The sequence below is a fragment of the Typopeltis vanoorti genome, chromosome 26 (genome assembly GCF_054136105.1).
Source record: "Typopeltis vanoorti isolate ZY-2024b chromosome 26, IOZ_Tvanoo_1.0, whole genome shotgun sequence".
Taxonomy (NCBI): domain Eukaryota; kingdom Metazoa; phylum Arthropoda; class Arachnida; order Uropygi; family Thelyphonidae; genus Typopeltis; species Typopeltis vanoorti.
The window spans coordinates 37951259-37972346 of record NC_143574.1 but is presented as its reverse complement, the minus strand read 5'-3'; the positions used below and the strand labels follow the sequence as shown (position 1 = coordinate 37972346).

The following is a 21088-nucleotide window of genomic DNA, read 5'->3' as shown; positions in this document are numbered from 1 at the left end:
AAAAGCAATTGTGATTCCTATCTTTAAGAAAGGTAATAGAGATAACCCTAAAAACTATAGAGGTATCAGTATACTAAATTCATGTTACAAAATATACAGCAGAATCTTAAATAACAAACTAATGAAATATTCCGAAACCTTTATTCTAGAGGTACAAAATGGATTTAGAAAAGGACGATCACGTATAGACCCAGACTAAAATTAATAATAGAGAAAAGAAGAGAATATAATTTAGAAACACATATTGCATTTATTGACTTTGAAAAAGCATTTGACAAAGTTAAAAGAAACATATTATTTAACATATTAAAAGAAAGACAAATACCAAATAATATCCTAAAAGCTGTCACAAGTATATATGAAAATAATCAAACACAAATAAGATTAAATCATGAGCTATCATATACAAGAGAGATAAATCAAGTTTTCCGACAGGGATGTCCCCTCTCAGCAACTCTTTTTAATATCTACTTAAATGAAATAATAATAAAATGGAGGAAAAATTTACATCAAGGAATTAAACTTTCACCTACAGTTAACTTAAACCCTCTCCTCTTTGCAGACGACCAAATAATAATTACAAATTCTGAAGATAACTTACAGAAAGCTATTTTAAATCTAACTGAGATATCCGAAGATTATGGTATGATAATATCAACGGAAAAATCAAAAACTATGACCTTTAAAGGACAAGATCCAGCAAGAACTAAAACAGTAATAGATAACAAGATCTTAGAACAGGTGAATTCATTTAACTACCTAGGATGTATGATCACTTATGAAAATGAAAAAGATATAAACATAAAAATTGCAAAATATTTAAAAATAACAGGAGTAATTAACTGTATATTTAAACCAAACGTAGTTCAAAAACAAACCAGGCTAAAAAGTATATAATACATTAGCCCTACCAGTCTTAATGTATGGAAACGAAATCTGGACAATAAAACAAAAAGACAAACAAAGATTAACAACAGCAGAAATGAAGTTTATGAGAAAAACTGAAGTATACCCTATTTGATCACAAAAGAAACGAAGATATTATGAAAGAATTAAACCTATTTGATCACAAAAGAAACGAAGATATTATGAAAGAATTAAACCAAGAACCAGTAATTATAAAAATTAAAAAATATAAACATAGATGGATGGAACACGTTCAAAGAATGAAAACAGAAAGATTACCAAAACAAGCCTTAAAGTACAAGCCATTAGGAAAAATAAAACCAGGACGTCCTCTTAAACGGTTCAACGATGACTTGTAAGGCCGGAACAGGCCATACTAGACCTAAATCCTTGATACATATGATGATGATGATGATGATGATTTTGATGTCAAAACTGACTCTTGTATTTGCATATCCTTGATTTTTCAAGAAAATGTGTAGAATTCTTGATGAATGATTTGGATTGTCCAATGTGAGATGTTAATAGACATGAAAGAAACTTTGCAGTTCTATATGTCGGAAAGTCAAAACAATTGACAATGAGTCTTAAAGAACCACCTTCTTTTTGGATTTTTGGAAGATCATATAACTGAGGAGGACTTCCAAAATGAGTGTGTACCTTGTTCAAAGTATTTTTATCCCAGCTAACAACTTCATCAAGGAAATTTATTAATTGTTTATTCTATGTTTTGATAGAGTTATAACTAATTTCTTAAAAAGTGGAGGTATTCTGTAAAAAGCAATCTATATTTCTCTCATAGTTTGCCTTATGCATTACAACTACAGCTTTTCTTTTATTCACTTTAGAGACAGATAGAGTAGATTCACATTAACTGGGACGCTTTGGTTCTTGAACATTTTGGCTCAATTAAGTGGCTGCCCTGGTTATATGAAGCTTAGTGTTAATAGTTAAAAAGATATAAAAATACAATCTAACATTTCACTGAGCAACAAATGATTGATTCAAAAAAATTAATCACACTAGCAGAATAATATTTAAAATTTCTTCATCATTAATATCAACAGTGATCTGTTATCCTTCAATGTAATCCTATTAAAACAAAATACACAACACATTAGAAAATATTTCATATTTAAACATTTAACTTATGTAACTTTAATTTAATATCATGCCTCTATTTCCATTGAGACATTAAACCACCTGTTGCTTTAACATTATCATGAGCCATCTCCTGTGACTTCTTTTTTAACATCAGATGACTGATGAACATTCCTCATCCAGTTATAATGGAGAACCACTGATTTAGGGCATCATCAATTTTAGGATCCTCACCTTTATGCTTCTGTTTTTGTTTCCTCATTTCCATGGCATGCCCATTCTTCTCGCAGTTCATTTTGCTGTTGCATTAATGGCATTATCCGGCAATTAGCCTTTGATTTGGTCTAGTAACGCAATTGTTTCAGCTGTTGATAAATCTTATAAAATTAAAATTAAAAACAAAATTATCAAAAAACAGACCACTGAAAGATATCTACATTTTTCTGATTACGCATTGGCTCAGCATGAAAGATGACACAAGTTCATTCACCTAAGGATAGATAGAACAGCTCTCTCTTAGAAGGCAATACGCTATATAAGCTGAGTCCGTGAGAGGATTGATGCCTATATGAGTCATTTTTCACCTAAAGCACATGGAGGAACAAGGCTGATAAATCATTTATGAGCTGCGTTTTGGTACAGCATGACACTTGCACTTGTTGTGCCAATAAGTCTAAACTAACTAACAATTTACAAGTGATTAACTACTTCATCTGCAGCTTGTCCCACTTAAGTAGGGTCGCTGTTTGTACTGAATCTCCTTCACAACCTCCTGTCTTGGGATGTAACCACATCCCAGTTCTCTATCCTCAAGTCCTCCTCCACTTCTTTGGCAGCCCACACTTCCTCCTCCTCCCCTGCACATCCATCTGCATGACCTTTCTTGCCACATACTCGTCCTCCCTCCTCACCACATGACCAAACCATCTCAACCTTGCCTCCTGTATCTTTGCTCCCATTGCTCAGATGATTCTTTCTGGTCACACCTCATATCCACCTAAGAATTCTCATCTCCGCTACCTCCATCCTGCGAATGTTATTTTTCCTCAGGGTCACAATTTCCATCGCATACGTCATAGTTGGTCTCACTACTGTTCTGTAGATTTTGCATTTTAGATTGATCGGCACCCTTTTATCGCATACACTCCAGTCATCTCTCTCTCTCTCTCTCTCCAGTTCCTCCATCCTGCTTGTATCCTGCATCCCACATCCTTCTCAGCTTCACCATCCTCTTTCACTGTTGAACCTAAGTATCTAAAGTCACTGACCTTCCTGATGACATTTCCTTCCAGCTAAAGATCTGTCTCCTGGCTGCCATCCACTTTGCAATTTATTCAACTCGGCCATTTATTTGCCCTAAATAAATGGCTGCCCTAACTAACTGCATTCTAGTGAACATGGTTCATTTATTTTAATGAACACAGCACATGAAATTTAGTAGTAGATAAATTACACAGAGGTAATTTGCTTGTAAAGAGTAAGGCAGTAACTTCTAAAAGCAACAGGAAACAAATCCGATTACAAATAGGAACAACAAAATATCCGATATGTGTGCTGGAAAAAACCCTTGCATGGCCAATTTCTTCGAGATACTGAGGACAAAATTGGCGTGAACAAGACATGGACATGGCTACAATACGAATACATAAAAAAAGAAACAGAAGGATTTATTTTAGCACTCAAGAACAGGCATTACACACTAATACGTTGAAAGCAAAAATTTTGAACATCAATAATAACAGCAAAGGCAGATTATGCCATCAGAAATATGAGACTGTAGAACATCTAATCAGTGCCTGCAGAAAAATAGCTCAAACTCACTACAAATACCGCCATGATCAAGTGGCCAAAATAATTCATTCGCATGTATGCAAAAAATATGGCTTTCCTACATCTGATAACTGGTGGCATCATAAAATAGAGACTGAACTGGAAAACGAAACAGCAAACATTCTCTGGGACTTTAGAATACAAATTGATTCGCCTACATCAAGAAACTAAGTAAGTTGGCAAATTGGTCTGATCTTCAGTTGTTAATCTTACTTAGGAGTAAGTTGGTGGGAAAGGCAAAAACCTTCCTATATTCCTCCCCGATTCTGAAGGAAACTCTAGAATATGATAAGTTTAAAGAAACGTTAGTATCACAATTTTCAAGACTGAGGAGTATTGGACCAAATCTCTGGAAACTACAGGGCAGTGCTCAGAGGGACAAAGAAAGTGTAACAGACTACTATAATCGTTTGCTGACCCTAGCAATAAGTCACACTTAGACTGGGCTGTTCTTCTACAATTCGGACAAGGATAAAGACCTGAGTTATAAGAAAAGGCTGAGTAATCTAGAGGAATGCTATGAGGCTGTGAAAGAAAAGGAGCAAATGCTGGGAGACATTTTTCCCGATTCTCAATTAGTGCAGGTTAATGTGGTTAGAGAAAGTAGTAATTCGGGTAACAATGATAATTTAGAAAAGGGGCAGAAAAGGGAAAAAGGAAGTATATGGAAAACAAGGGAGTAATGACAAACATAAATCCAAAATTGTTAATCTGAAGGCTAATTGTGATGAGTGTACTGTAACAGAGATTAATCAGATTAGTAGGGAGGAAATTAGCTCTATGATAAAACATGATGTGGACCGATCACAGAAGTCTGTAATGGATCGTCTCGATGCTGTGTTGCAACAGTTGGCGACGTGTTCTGTTAAATCCACAGAGCCTCCTGTTATGCATGCAGACGAGATTAGAGAAACTATAAGAGCAGAGGTCGAACGACAAAATCTGCCTTTATTAAGCAAAATTGACGACCTAATGAAAAAATTTGAAACTATAACTGAACAAGGATCCAATGTCTGTAGATATCAGAATCAATATAGTCAAGGAAATTTTAAGGAAAACCCTAGATGTTTTAAGTGTAATAGGACGGGGCACATTGCGAAATACTGTTATTCTAATAGAAGGCCCTCATGGGAAAATGACAGAGGATCAAATTTGGGATATGTGAAAAGAAATAATAAGAATAGAAATAAAGATCATAAAAGTGAAAGGGAATCAAAATTGAAAGTTAAGGGAATAATACAAGGGTCATTTTGCGATGTATTGTTAGACACCGGTTGCCAAGTCTCAGTAATTTCTGGAAAGTACTTCCAGTAGATAAGATCATGCATATGGCGGGGGATTCGAAATCTCCATGAACCCATCAGGCTAGCAGGAGTATCATCGTCCTCAGCGTATATAGACAAAAAGGTTAGGTTGAAACTATATCTGCCAGAATTTAACATGTGAATTTGGCATGAGTTGCTGGTGCTCCCTAAGACATCCCTTACACAATTTCGGGTAGTTTTAGGAACTGACTTCCTAGAGAAGTGTATAAGTTATCTTGTAATCTATCCAGAAATAAGATTAGTCTAATTGGGAAGGAAACGGTTTGGTAGAGAGAATCACGGAAACAAAAATTGGAATAGGAATGAGAGATCACATAAAGAAAGAATGCAAGGAAAGGGTAATCTAATAGAGAAGAATGGAAGAGATTAAATTGAGCGAAACTGTCAGAATGAATCTCAAATTACGCCAATGGCTGATGCAAAATGTATAAATGAAACAAGGCAAAATTTGGGTGATGGAGTAGAAAATGAAGAAGACAAATCTGAGGAAAATTTGGGGCAGAGTGTTCAAAACCCATCAGAGCAAAACGTACGTGTAATTAATCTAGAAGTTTCTGTACCAGATGAAGGAAGAGAAACCCCCCCCCCCCCGGAGAAGATGCGGGAATAAGCATGAAAGAACAAACAAACAAAAAAAAAAAATTTCGTGAGGGAGGATGCCTTTGTTATGTCGGAAGACATAAAATTATTATTGCTTAAATAAGAAAACTAATAATCTACCAGAAATGAAGGAATATGTATGATTTTATTTTAGTATTGTGGAATTTCAGTGTTTAAAAATATAGTAGTTACTTAGTCGGAAATTTGTATGAACAACTAACCATTTGCTAGAAAAGAGAAAATCAAAATACTATACCAAATGTGAAATGGCCAACTTCGGTATATCTGTTGTGTAGAACGGTGCTTTCCCACCCCCTTCATTCAATGTAAAGTTACGAGAGTTTTGGTAGGTTGCCGCGAGTGGCGCTATGTGCTGGGAGAAGCAAGGAGCGTATGACGCATGCGCACCTGACGAGAGAAGGAAACGGCGTGTAGTTTAAAAGCGAGTGTATCACTACGCACCAGGCTTTTTAAGACGTTTTCCTGCTGCTGTTCACATGCTCCATGAATTGCCTGGCTGGTAGTGAACCTCCACATGGTACCCTTCGTAAGTGGTGAGTATGACATAAGAGAAACTACCAGTCGGAGACAAAGGAAAGCCCAGCAGATTTTAATGGTGGAAAACAAGTGTGAAGAATTCCAATCGCAGTAAGAGGGAAAATCAAGGTAATAGTCTGACATAAAATTCTGAAGTGGCCCAGAGAGAAAATGCTGTGAACCGGTAAGGTGAACTTTATATCTACTATTTAGTGAATTAAATGTGAAGATCTGAATTGTGTGATGAAAGACATTCCTAGAACTGTGGCCGATTATAAAGAAAGAAAATGTCAGTAGACTCGTTTGATGAAATGTGTTTGAAAGAGAATAATTTGAGTTTGTTAAAGTTTAAGAATGAGAACTGCATTAATTGGATAGGACTGCTAAGGAAAATCTTGAATGAACTCTTGTGTAATTATTAGTGAGATGAGACTAAGTAACTGAAAATTAAGATTTAGTATTCTGTGATCAGTATTCTGAAACATGAATTTTCAAGTGTGTTATCTAACTTTTGTGCACGAGAGAAGGAAACGGCAATTAGAATACACATACAATGATTTGTATGTGTATTCTAATTGAATGATTTAATTAAGCTTATATAAATGTGTTTGTATGATATCAGTGTAATTAAATTGCTTTATTATTATGAAATTTGTCTTCCCTGTGTCTAGAACTACTGCACTTGCTCACAAAGTAAAACGAACCACATAAAGGCGGGAAACAGTTAAGGTCACGATTGCAAGTCACAAAATTTTGCTGAGAAGAGTGAATGCTGACTGGTTTCTAACTCCTTGGTCATATTTTTCAGTATCTCCTAGGACTCAGAGTGGCACAGCTAAAACAAATTTCTTTGGGTTTGAAAAGGGAGATAGAGCCAGAGTTGGGACAAAGAAATTGGCATTCACCATTTGCAATTCTTTGTCTGACAAGACCTCAGCTTCACTCTTGTCAGAGATACGGCCAGAAGAGGTTATTGAGAGTTAAGAAAGGTAATTTTAAGAAAAAGTCGACACGACACAGGAAAGCGATGCTAATTGTTTATATAGTCCATAAATAGTTGAGAGGTTGTACATTTGTTAGTTTTTCAGATGTGCTTTGAATATATGGAATAGTGATAACTTTGGTATAGTCTGGTCGGAGAACCCAAATCCACACATTCTCTCCCTCTCCACGATGACATATTGCAGTGGTTGTTTTCACTGCAATTTGTCGTCAGATTTTAAATTCTATGTTCAGTCATTTCGTATTCTCCTTTTTCTTCTCCTTATTCTAGTTTAGCTCAAAGTGGCCAAGCATCCAATCTGTAGGTCCCAAATGTCAAAACATTACAGTTGAGATCCATTCATGGGATACACAATAAAATGACATCTGCATTCATTTGCCACCATTATATCATTTTCACATCCTTCTGAAAATCCACATCAATACTATTAATAAAAACCTTCCGAAGCTTCTCATCATCTGCAAACAAATGGTTACTTCCCTGTAACCAACTCGCATAAAAATTGAACAGCAATACTTCCAGTACTGAATCATGTAGAACTTGACTTGTTACCTTTCTATTCCTCAACACTATTCCTGTATTCAATTCTGATATGTATAAAGGCACTTTTCAATCCATTTTGCTAATCTGATATCTAAACCCATGTTTTAACTTAAACACCAACTTATCACATTTCATATGCCTTTGAAAAATCAAAAAATTGACAATTTTCACCTTTTCAATTTCTGTTTTTTATTATTGGACACCTCCAGGGAGTCCAAAGACTCATAAAGGGAGGGCACCTACTTTACAAATCTGTCTCCACCATTGAACCTCATTCAACCGTCATCTACACCAATGCCATCTACTGTCTACCACTAGTATTTTCACAAACATCCATGCTCACAGCGGGATTTGAACCTGCAGCCTTGCTGCTCGAGAGCAGATACACTAACCACTCGGCCAACCATTACTCTCCCATTTTTCCACATTGCTTACCACTTGATCAGATTCATTTTCTGCACTCACTTCCCTACCTTCCAGCAGCAGTCTCTTTAAGCAATTCACACCAAAACCACTCAAATGCAGTCCATCTCTCCTATATAGTTCACTTCGTCTTTCAAACTCATTCCACACATTAACAAACTGCACTCCTTTCTTCACATACATCCTCTCACATATTGGAAATAAAAACTAAAATTTTAATTTAGTCTACGTTGTCATTTTCCTGAAATAACATCGCCTATAATAGGAGTCTTCTATAGATTCTGCCATTGGGCAGATTCCATCACCTAGGTTTTAGGCCTAGAGTAGCCTGTTCCAGCCTTAAAAGTCATTGTTGAATCTTTTAAGAGGACATCCTGGTTTTCTTTTTCCTAATGGTTTGTAATTTAAGGCTTGTTTTGGTAATCTTTCAATTTTCATTCTTTCAACGTGTTCCATCCATTTGTGTTTATATTTTTAAATTTTTTCTATTGCTGATTCCTGGTTTAATTCTTTCTTTGTTTTCTTTTGTGATCAAATAGATTATACTTTGCAGTTTTTCTCAAACTTCATTTCAGCTGTTATAAATCTGTCTTTTTGTTTTATTGTCCAGATTTCACCTCCATACAGTCAGACTAGTATGTCTAATGTATTGTATACTTTTAATCTAGTTTGTTTTTGTACTAGGTTTGGTTTAAACAAATTTAATTACACCTGTTATTTTTAAATATTGCAATTTTTAGGTTTATATCTTTTTCATTTTCATATGTAATCAGACAACTTAGGTAGTTAAATAAATTCACCTGTTCTAAAATCTTATCTATTACTACTTTAGTTTTTACTGGATCTTGTCCTTTAAAGGCCATTTTTGATTTTTCCTCTTGATATTATCATTCCATAATCTTTGGCTATCTCATTTAAATGTAAAATAACTTACAGAAAGGTATCTTCAGAATTTGTAATTATTTGTTCAACAACAAAAAGGAGTGTTTAAGTTCACAGTAGGAGAAAGTTTAATACCTTGATGAAAATTTTTATTCCATTTTATTATTATTTCATTCAGATAAACATTAAAGAGTTGCTGAAAAGGGATATCCCTGTCAGACTCCTTGGTTTATCTGCCTCGTATATGATAGTTAATGATTTAATCTTATTTGTATTTGATTATTTTCATATATACTTATAATAGCTTTTAGAATATTTGGTATTTATCTTTCTTTTAATATGTTAAATAAAATGACATTTTTCAAAGTCAATAAATGTAACATGTGTTTCTAAATTGTATTCCTTCTTTTCTCTATTTTCCTTTCTTTTAAGCTTACATGGTGATCAGAATCCATTTTTGAAAATTATGGAGACAACTACAGTGTTTGAATAAAAACTTTAGTTTAATAACTAAAATCTACATTCAACCTTTATGTCAAGGTCATCTTCTGGAGCATACAACTACACAGATAACAAGCTACACTACAATCAAACTGGTTTGTTAAAGACACTGACCAACTGCTACAACAATTGTTGGCCTGACCTAGTGGGAAAAATAAAAAATAAATTAATTAAAAAAAAATTATACATCAACACTAGAGTCCTATTATTAGTGTTATCTGTTGGTTGTAGAAATACATTGGCACAACAACACATGTTAATATACATATATTAACATGTACATTCCAGCCAGTTGGCATGGAATAGTTTCTAATACTACCTGAAGATTAGGTAGTCCTGACTTATGCTGGATCTTATGTCAGGTAGGCTGAATGTGTGCCATCCAGATCCTTGGAATTTTCATGTAATCTTTGTTTGATATTTGGGTGGTTTATCAGGATTGTGCAAGCAATCCTGATAAACCACCCATAAAGGTCAAAACTAGTCTGGGTAGTGGCCCTTCCCTTAATGCATAACATTAGACATATCCGCAAGGAGATGTTTTGCATTATGGAAGATACTGAGAAGTGTTAGTAGCTTGCTCCACCTTTGCAAGGAGTGACCTGGTGTTGCACCACCTTACCCCAGTCCTGAAGATACTTTCAGGTGCAAACTTTGTTTGCTCGCACGTGGATAAAGGATTAAACTAAATTTATTATACTCAAACCAAGTGAAAAACACCCTCTTTATACATTTCAACATGTATAAAGAGGGTGTGAGTAGGGAGTGAGAGGCAGGTTTTTTGTGCAGAGTTATGAATGATTGGAATGCTGTGCCTGAGAGTGGGGTGTCTGCAAGGAGTTTGAATGTATTTAAGACACAGTATGATGAGCTGTGTGTGATAAAAGGACCTCCCAGATGAGTCTTTGACTCTATGAGCTCTTGGGGTAATAATAAGACTCCATAGAGTTAGACTCATCTAGGAGGTCCTTTTATCATACACACAGCTCATCATACTTTGCTTTAAACACACTCAAATTCTCTACAGACAACACTCTCAGGCAATCTTCTTGCCCTTGGAATAAATTTGCATTGCATCTACTAGATAACACTTTTGAAAATCCCCAAGCTGCATTGATCTACTTCTAAAATAAAGTTTTCAGAATATTTTATTAGTTATTTAAAATTCTGCTATATATTTTGTAAAAGGAATTTAGTATAGTTATACCTCTTCAGTTTTTAGCATCATCTCAACTACCTTTTTTAAAGATGGAGATTACAGTTGATTTTTTCCATCCTATCAGAGGATTACTAGTTGAATAGATTTTATTTAAAAATAAGTCTTTCTTTGAACCTTGTTCCTGCATTTAAAGTTAAAAAGTTGTAGCTAAAAAAAAGTTTAGCTGATCTATTTCTTTCGTGTATGTGTGTGTGTGTGTATATTTTTTTCTTCATTATTTTTCTTTTGCAATAAAAGGTGGTCCAAAAATAAAATCTTGCACATGGCCCATGAAAAGCTAGTTAAGGCACTGCATAAATATTGAATCAAGAATATGAACTGGAATAACTTATCCATTAAGTTAGTGATGGCTCATGCATTTCATCATTCTATATATGAGGGCACCTTAACTTTGCTAGCCATTCAATATATTTCTAGAAACAACCTTGTATCTTCATATTCATTGAAAACCTTAATTGTTTATCAACTATATACTGCTACTGTAATTGGAAAATTAATGATGGCCTGTCATCATAATACATGTTTTAATCTTAATATTATCAATATTAATGTCAAGTGCCAACTAGGTTTTGAGAATTGGCAAATACTCTTTAACAGTTGTTGTTTTCAAAAGTTTTTTTCTTTGCCAAGAAAAAACCTTCAAAATAAATTTGCTCTTATAGCAAGACTTTCTGTTTCATTCTCTAAGTCTTATAAGCAAGACTATAAACTTTCATTTAACAGTTTTAAACATTTTAAATCTGAAATACAGACACAAGATGAAATTTTTAATAACCTGTATGTTTTGATGCAAATTATTTCATTTATATTTTAGCAGTAGTGATGTTGCTAAATTTGGATCCATGGAATTATCTGACACAGTATATGTATCCATTCCATTATGTTACTGTTCACTCTCAAAAGGAGATACTAAATCCATTCTTGAATGGATTTGCTCTACCACCACGACATATTCATAGGATTCGTCTTACAAAGGTGAGTTTTGTATATATTTTTTTTTTAAGTTTATCACTGTGGGTTAGACAGGTTGTTTACACTTCACATTTATTGAATTTCAACATAATATATTAAATATAACAAGAAATTATATTCTTGGTTTCATCCTTTATTCAAGTGTAAGTAAACAAAGTTTGCATGTGAAGTAACTTCCTGACTGGGCTATGTGTATATAGAGCTATTGACCTCACATGGATTGCCTTAATATCTCAATGTAATTCACATATCCTTACAGACACGTGTGTGTGTGTGTGCGTATATGTGTGTATGTGTGTGTGTATATAAGGGAAGGACCACTTGCCCAAACTGGTTTAGACTTTTATTGAAACTCATCAATCGAAGCGACACCCAGAAGTGCTACCAAGGTTGAAGTAATACATGAGTCATATTTCCATATACAAGTAGTCAAAAGATGTCAGTTGCATTATGGGATATTAATGGCACTGATGTTAGTCATTAGCCTCTATACAAGTAGTCCAGTTGTGAAGTCACTTCACTGAAAAGCTTTGTTTGCTTACACTTAGATGTATAACAAAGAATGAAACCAAGAATATAATTTCTTGGCATCTTTAATTTATAGCATAACCAACTGAAAAAAAACTTGAAAAAATTTCAGCATAATCTTTCACCAACAGTGAAACAAATGATATTGAACGGAATGAGGATCATCAAATTCCTGACATCTCCCCTCAAGGGATGTACAGCATATTATGACTACTACCACAAGAAAAACTTACATCATTACTAACTTATCAAAAATTTTCCCCCAAATCAATCTGTTATTTGTCAAGACTGCCACGTTATTAATGAAGAAATAAATTTTCAGTTTTCTCAAGAATTTAAAACTTCCCAAAAACGTGAAGCACGGAAAGACGCAATTTCTGCAAGTGCTGAATATTTCATAGATATATTCTTATTGATGTTTTAAGGGCACACAGTTTTATCAAATGCAACAAAGTATACATCAAATATTTATTGGACTGCAGATTTGCAGACCTGTTCATTGTCAACAGAAGGATATTCAGTGAAGCCACAAAACTCAAAGCATGCATGGGCTGTTTCGACTCCCCCCAAACTTATCCCATCATATCCTTCCCCTTCTCCAAAACGTTTTTCTATATTCACCCCAAAATATTCTTTGCTCACAGTTAATAATATATTAAAAAAAACAGGCTTTTCAAAAAGATTCACCCTTGCCTCAACAATAATTCTTCCACATTGCTCTACCACCACCTTTTCCAAAATCCCCTTCCTTTCAGTCATACTGACATCAAACAGCAGATGAATGTTGTTTCCACACACCAGGATGCCACTGAATAAGACAGCCAGCAACATCCTAAAGGTTTATCAGAATGTTCCCTCTGAAATTCTTCATATTTATCTATGTAAAACTTCAGTAATGCCCTAGAACTCAGCAAAAACCAATGACATGATAAAAAAGCACTCCTAAACATAAGCTAATTTATTTTTTAATTAATAAAAATTAATTAAAAAATTAATAATTTCTTGGAGTAACATGGGAATTATTTTTAGAAATAAAACCTATAATTATATAGAATGGGCTCTCATAGACCATGTGGCCAGATACAAAAGTCTATAGCAAACAGAATCCTGTTAAACCTTTTAGTGTTATTTTTTCTCCTTTCTCTAACATGTATTGAATTTTGTTTTCATTCAGGGAGGAATTGGAAGGATGGGATATCATTAGTGCTTGCAAAATTGTGAAGGAATATTTGTTAGTGCAGCAAATGTAAGCTGTATTCCACAAATGAAGAAGACGCAATTTGGAGTAAAATGGATGACAAACAATATTAAACAAGAACTGCATGTGAAAAGTGGCTATGGAAGATATATAAAGAGAAGTGAAGAGAAGATGCATGAAAAATATAAGATGGGCCATGAGAGTGACTAATATGTTAAGGAAGGCAAAAGTGCAATAACAGGAGAGATTAGCTCTGAGATCCAAAGAAAATTTTAGGTAATTTTTTAGCTATGTGGCCAGTAAGAGGATAAATGACTGGAAGAATGGCATTGTGGGATAAAAATAAGAAAGAGTGACTGAGGCAGAGGACATAGTGGAATTGTTCAATGAATACTTTATTGGAGTATTTTTTCATCCTGGAGAAGGAAATTTTAATACTAGAGGGATAGGGCAGATTCAAGATTTATAGATACAGGAGGAGAGTATATTCCAAATCCAGAGTATTCTGGATGTCAGTAAAGCTGTGGAACTGGATGGTATTTCACCATGCATTTTCAGAGAATGTGCTAAAGAACTGACAGAGCCTTTGAGTTGGCTTTTTATTATACTCTATTTGATCATGAAAGAAATCAAGGAATTATAAAAGAATTAGACCAAGTATCAACAATAGAAAAAATTTAAAAAATATAAACATAAATGGATGGAACATGTTCAAAGAATGAAAATAGAAAGATTGCCAAAACACATCTTAAAGTACAAGCCATTAGGAAAAAGATAACAAGGACGTCCTCTTAAAAGGGACCGTATACAGCATTGGGCAGATGAGGGTAATGTTATCTGTGAGAGTCAACATGGATTTGTGAAAGGGTGATCTTGTTTTAGCAATATGCTAGTCTTTTATAATAAAGTTACAAGAACATTAGATGAGGGAAAGGCATATACTGCAATTTTCTTACACTTAGCGAAGGCATATGACAGGGTGCCACATGATAAGCTGATATTAAAGTTGCAGCACATGGGTCTGGATGTCAGATTGGTCAACTGGATTTAAGATTGGCTGTCTGATAGACATCAGAGTTGTGTATGGTGGAGCAGTTTCAAGGAGGCAGAGGGTTAAAAGTGGGGTCCCACAGGGCACAGTACTAGAACCTATATTGTTTAACCTTTACATCAATGACATTGCAAGTGGATATTCAGTTGTGCAGATGATGCAAAGCTGGGAAGGATTATTAATAATAGTGCAGATGTGGTAGCCCTGCAAGAGAATTTGAATATGCTAGATAGATGGTCAAATGAATGGGGGTGTCAGTTTAATGCAGCAAAATCTAAGGTCTCGAGGTTTGCAAAACATTGATGGGATGCTGCATACTCTATGGGAGGAGTTATATTGGAGGAAGTAGTGGGAGACAAAAGATCTGGGTTTGATGATTGATAGAAACCTGAAATTTAGGGGACATATTGCAAAGGTGGTGAGGGTAACATAGAGGATTGCTGCAATTATGAGAAGGACACTGACCTGCAAAGATAAAAGGTTTATCATTCCATTGTATAAGTCTCTGATTAGACTATTGTTCTCAAATTTGGTCCCCAGGATTTGAAGGGGATAAATTAACTGGAAAGGGTACAAAGATGGATGATGAGGATGGTTTCATATACAATTCTGGTTATGAGGATCGGCTGAGGGAATGTGGACTGCAGAGATTGGTGGATAGGAGAGGTGATATGATTGAGACTTAAACAGTTGAGAGGTGGTTACAGGGTTGACACTAGGGAGTTCTTTTGCTTGTTGAACAGCAGGAAGGAGTGATGACAAGAGGCCATCCCTGGAAGTTACGAAAGGAAACTATGAGCAGGAGGGTGAAAAGTGGTTTCGTTGCATGGAGGGTGGTTGAACCGTGGAATGCATTGCCTGATGGAGTGGTGAGAGTGAGAACGGTCAATGAGTTTAAGGAATGGTATGATAGACTTTGTTTCTTCGGGGGGGGAGGAGCCTTCCCTCGATGAGTCTTGACAGACTTTATGTTCTTAGGAAGTACCTCCCATGATGAGCCTTTTGACTCCATGGAGGCATGAATGATAATAATAATAAAAAGATTCAATGATGACTTTGACTTCTAAAGCCAGAAGAGGCCACGCTAGGCCTAAATCCTTTATGCATATTATTTCAAGGATTTAGAAACAAATACAGTTCGCTGACAAATTCAAGAATTTCTGTTTTATCCAAGAAGAGAGCATACATTACACTGCATTGACAGAAATATTCCTGGTAACAGTGAAGTGAAGGGAACTGGAGATAACTATAGAGAGGAAATTTTATTCCTAATTGGTTGAGTGGTTAATGTAGCCATTCTACAACAAGCTTAAATGCTGAAGGATATAATTTAGGATATTTACTGTGATGGAGTATGGTAATTTAGTTCAAGAAGATCCCATGAGTGGGATCCAATACATGGTGTGCCAGATGATCAATCTGGTCTTGCAGACCATGTATTGGATACCACTTACAAGATCTTCTGGAAGAAAACTGCTATGCTGCATGGTAAATTTAAAAAATGACAATTTTTGGAATCTGCAACAACACTCAGAAATTAACCAAATTTAAACAAATACAGGTGCAAAACACATTCCAAAATTTGGGAAATCTGAATCAGAGGTTCCAATTCACATCTTAGGTCATCTACAAATGCCCATAGAGCACATGCCACCTAGTAGGACTTTAGAATCATCATAGCCATGTTTTTCATTGAGTATGTTGCCTTTGTGTATGTTACAAATATTATTTGAACTCCCTGAAGATTTTTTAGTAAACAAGAGGAAATACTGAAAGCATTAAAATTTGTTTTAATCCTTGCTTAATGCTATAATACTCCATTAACCTCTAACATGAAGTTTGAATCATACTTGGATCTTTATGAAAGACTTTAGGTGAGAAATAAATTTTATTGCTACATTTATTGGAAGCCTGAAGTGGCTTGAAAAAGCTCCATGTTCAATATCTGGAGCAGGATTTCTGAGAGAAAACAAAACACAAGAACTTATCCCACCAATGATACTGCTGGGGGTTGCTTACTTCCATGGATGAGTCACAAATAACATACAAAAAAACCATATGATCATAATGAGATTCACTGCAAAGTTAGAGATGATAGCATTATTGTATCTGCAGCTGATCTGGAATATTGTGCATATTTGGTCAAAGATATTTAATGGAAAAGTGAATGTTGGAGTGGGTTAACAGCCAATATGAAATGCCACCACTGTTTACTGGTGGCCTAAAGTGCATTGAAGAATTCGGTACTTGAAACAGTTTCTGTATTATCTAACCCTTATTTTCCTAATAGTACTAATGAAGGTAGTTTTCAAAATTTTCATGGTTGTGATATTCATATAAAATACTAGCCACAACTGCAAAATATTAGATATGAAGACATTTATAGACAAAAAAATATATTTATTATTATATTAACATCTGCTTTCTATGCAGTCAGATTCATCATTGGAGGTACACACTATTCACATAATGCTCATGCTTTAAATAGATTCAATGTACTTACATTCACAACACACTCAATCAATGCATTCCACTCACCAACCACGTTTCCAGCAAATGCCTGTTCTACCACCTCTTTCATTTTATGAAAAATATCTATCCTGATAACTCCTGACCAGCATATATATATCTTAATCAAATCCACCCACTTCCTCCTATTCATGAGGCTTTGTTACATTCTCTCAATCAGTCCTTGTACTTCACATTCCACAGAATTTTGATTCTTCTCTGGACCCTTTCTAATATGTCTTCATCACCACTAAAACCCAGCAACCTGATCTATAGATCAGTAATCTATATGAAGTCTTATCAAAGCCTTGTACAATGGCATCATAACCACTTTATCCCTGTATCATTGCCATTATTTGTTGTGATGTCTTCAACTTTGTATACTTTGCATCAAATTGTTCCTTATCAAATTTCAAACTCATACTTTGCAACATTGAACTGAATGTTCCACTTATCTGCCCATTCGTGCAATCTATTAAAGTCCTCCTGCAAGGCCATAACATCTGCTTGACACTGAATTTCTGTTTTCAATTTTGCATTGTCCACAAACAGTTGCATATCACCAGTTCAACCCATCCCAATATCATGACTACAAATTGAACAACAATGGTCCCAAAACTGACACCTGCTATACACCACTAGTAACCTTCCTCTTTCAGAATACTGCACCCCAATATAGACCTTTCAGATACATCTGACAGCCAGTCACTGACAACTCAGAAGTCTATCAAATCCCATCTGTTTCAATTTATTTACCAGCTTGTTGTGGAAGTCTTATCAAAACTTTTTGCAAAATCCAAGTACACCACTGTATATTCATCTCCTTTGTCCAAGACATTTGTCATCTTATAAAAGAGAAGTTAGTAAAACATGATCTCCCTTTAACAACCTATGCTTATAATCACAGAAAATACTGCTGTTATCAACTGATTTCTGTATCCTACTTGTTACTAATCTCTCCAGTACCTTCACCACAACTCCAGATATACAGATTGGTTTATAATTTAGCTAGTCTTATCACTACCTTTTATGCAATGGAACAATTTACCCTCCTTCCACTCTTAGAACCTATGCTGCAAGACTCATTGCACAGGCATGCCTGTGCTACTGCCAGTTCCCTGGAACATACCCTTATGATGCATGGTGATATATCATCAAATCCTATCGCCTTGTTGACATAAGGTTTATTTCCTCAAATACCTCCTGCTCACTCACAATTAAGCCACCCTCTCCTTAAGTTCCTCATGATTCCACTCTGATCAGGATGAAACACTCTTATAAATTGATCACTTAATACCTAAAAATTTCTTCTGCAGCAGTTGCTGTTCTACCACTTTCATCCATTAACATCATCTTACCATGTTCATTCTTCCTTCTACTTGCCACATCTAAAAATCTCTAGTGTTTTTCTTCACCTGATTTCCCAATTTCTGCTTGTACTATATCCTTTCATTTCTATTTCTATTAGAATATCATCTTCATTCAATGTTTCACTTCATCCAATGATTTTGGGGCAATAAACTTAATCAGTTAAACCATTTCATCTCCCTTAATTCTGATACTTCTGGAATTTGTAAACATACACGGTAATTCATTTTTAGGTCTATAACCAGTCCTATCCAAGCCACTTACAGGAGATCTTAATGATCTTTATCAACCAACTGTTGTCCAACCAATTTTTTGTTTCATCAGCAAACAAATGAATATCCCTCTTAAATTATTCCCTATATCATTAACATTAAAGTGCAGTTACTCTAGTACAGGACTTTCAGGCCCTCTACCAGTCACCTTCACTCTTCTGAATTCCAGTCCACCTTTTACTGCTTTCTGTCAGCTACCACTTCTCCCTGTTGATGTAATTGGTTTCATATCTATTCCCATTTGCTCAAGCTGATGTAATAGTTTTACATTAAGTACCACAAATGTCTTTGCAATGCCAAGCAGTATAGAATCCCTTATAGCATAGCCATTTTTCTTAATTCTGCTGTCACTTTGTTAATAAATTTGGGTAAATTACAAAGGTGTGGTACTCTCTATAGAGTATTGTTGTGTCCCATTTTAAGATTATGCTTTCAACTATCCTTACTTGTGAAACTACTTGTCTTTATCCAAATCTTATCTATATACAAGATATCACCCAAATACAAATATTCAAGCTTCTTCTCCCCCTAGTGTCCCTAAATATTTATTTTTATACTGCACCTTTTAGGACATTTAGTTCAAGATATAAAATTAAAAAACAAGGAGGAATTACCAAAATATGTCTGAGTGTGAAACTAATATGCAGTCATGACCTTTATCTCGTAACTCAACAAAATTTCTCCCTCCTGCATGATCAGGTTCGTATGTTACAAGTGGTGCATTGAGCCGCAATCTCAGACAACTGCATTTTCATTGAACAAAAGTTTATCAAACTCTTAAACAAGGTACAATTCGTTCCTTATTAAATAAAAATCAATTCAATACTAAGAATATATAATACAAATCAACACTAGCTAAACAAGTATTAGGCTAAGATCCTATATTGGAATTGTGATCATACTGCCATAACAGATTCTATACAAACAAGCATGTGTAGTTCTAGAACTAGTTGACCCTTTATCTAACCCCTTACTAGTCTGATCACACAAATTCTGCACTTTCTAGGACATAGAAAATTAGAGTAACCAATTATATTACTAAGACAATCTGGATTAAAATTATTTTGCTGAACTAATACACACTTTTGACCCTTAAATGATACCTTTTAAACTCTCTTAAATGATAGTGCACATGCATAAATCTCTAGGCACATGAATACTTATTAATTAATAGTAACAAGCTTATTCTCACCTGACATGTACTAAAGTCCTATTATAATTCTCATTAATCCCTTCAACTGTTCTGGTATTGAACAATGATTACAGTCACATGATTTGAATTGACATGAGATTCTTACAATACCTTTTTTTTTACTTGGGTCTTCTACACTGGTTTGTACCTTCCTAGGACAAACTCTTCAATAACTTATCAATCCTAAGTTCCTTTGGCATTAAGATGGGCTTTCACAATCTTTACTTTACATGCTTCAATCAAGGATATACATAGGATCATCTATTCTATGGCTGTGAAATTCATCACGTGGGCACTGACTTCTTCATAGATTTCTTTCTCTCGGTACAATTACTGGATGATGAAACACAGACATTATCTTCTTTCTTTTAACTAAATGGCATCCCTCATTTCTTACAATAGGAACACTGAATCGAAATCCCACACATTTTGTTTCCTTATTGTGTCGGATGGAGGAAACTCCTAACCCGTCACTCAGGAAAACCACATGAGACCTATTCAACGACTCAAAGAAAACTCTGAAAGAAAAGCCACGTGGGGTTGGGGATTCCCTAACGCTTTTATGACCCTACCGGCACCTTCCTCAATTTCTTTTCCCCCCCTTTACTGGAGTCGATTTCACTGACCAATTAGAGTGGGGTTTTCTGCCAAAACATCCTGCGGTCCATGTGTGCACGACTGACACGTGACAGTCAATTCGGAAATTATGCCCTTGAGCTTTGTTTTTCTTTAAGCTAACCTTTGCCATCTGTACTAAATTAATCCCCTTCCAAAATTTTCTAAGAATTAACTCGAATCTTTAATTTCTTATTTCAAATGTAAAAACTAGCCTCTCGCACAAAATCCTATGACTTATTTTCTTTGCTTTACTTAACCTTATTTTATCATATCACAACTATAATAAAATTCCTTTTTTTTTTATTTAGTTAAACAATTTCAGCTATATTTTTCTTGGATGCAAGCATATTTTTTTCTTTTAATTTTATGTATTTGTTACTTTCAAAGGCTCTTAACAATATCTGCTTAGGAATAAGCATGCTTGCTTAGTTATTTATACAGGCTTTTTTATTTCTTCTCTTGTTACATCATGATAACTGAAATTTTCACATTAGGTTATCAGGGTGTAACA

At 34.9% G+C, this 21088-nt stretch overlaps 1 protein-coding gene across 1 annotated transcript in view; it reads left to right on the top strand.

The window, feature by feature from the left end:
* Positions 1 to 6412: 6412 nt before the first annotated feature.
* Positions 6413 to 21088, top strand: part of LOC150092472 (uncharacterized) — a 132769-nt gene continuing 118093 nt past the window's right edge. The window contains exons 1-2 of the mRNA XM_090415164.1: positions 6413 to 6428; positions 11685 to 11845. Coding sequence (XP_090271290.1) covers positions 11693 to 11845 — 153 coding nt within the window. The 5' untranslated portion in view covers positions 6413 to 6428; positions 11685 to 11692. The remainder of the gene's footprint in view (positions 6429 to 11684; positions 11846 to 21088) is intronic.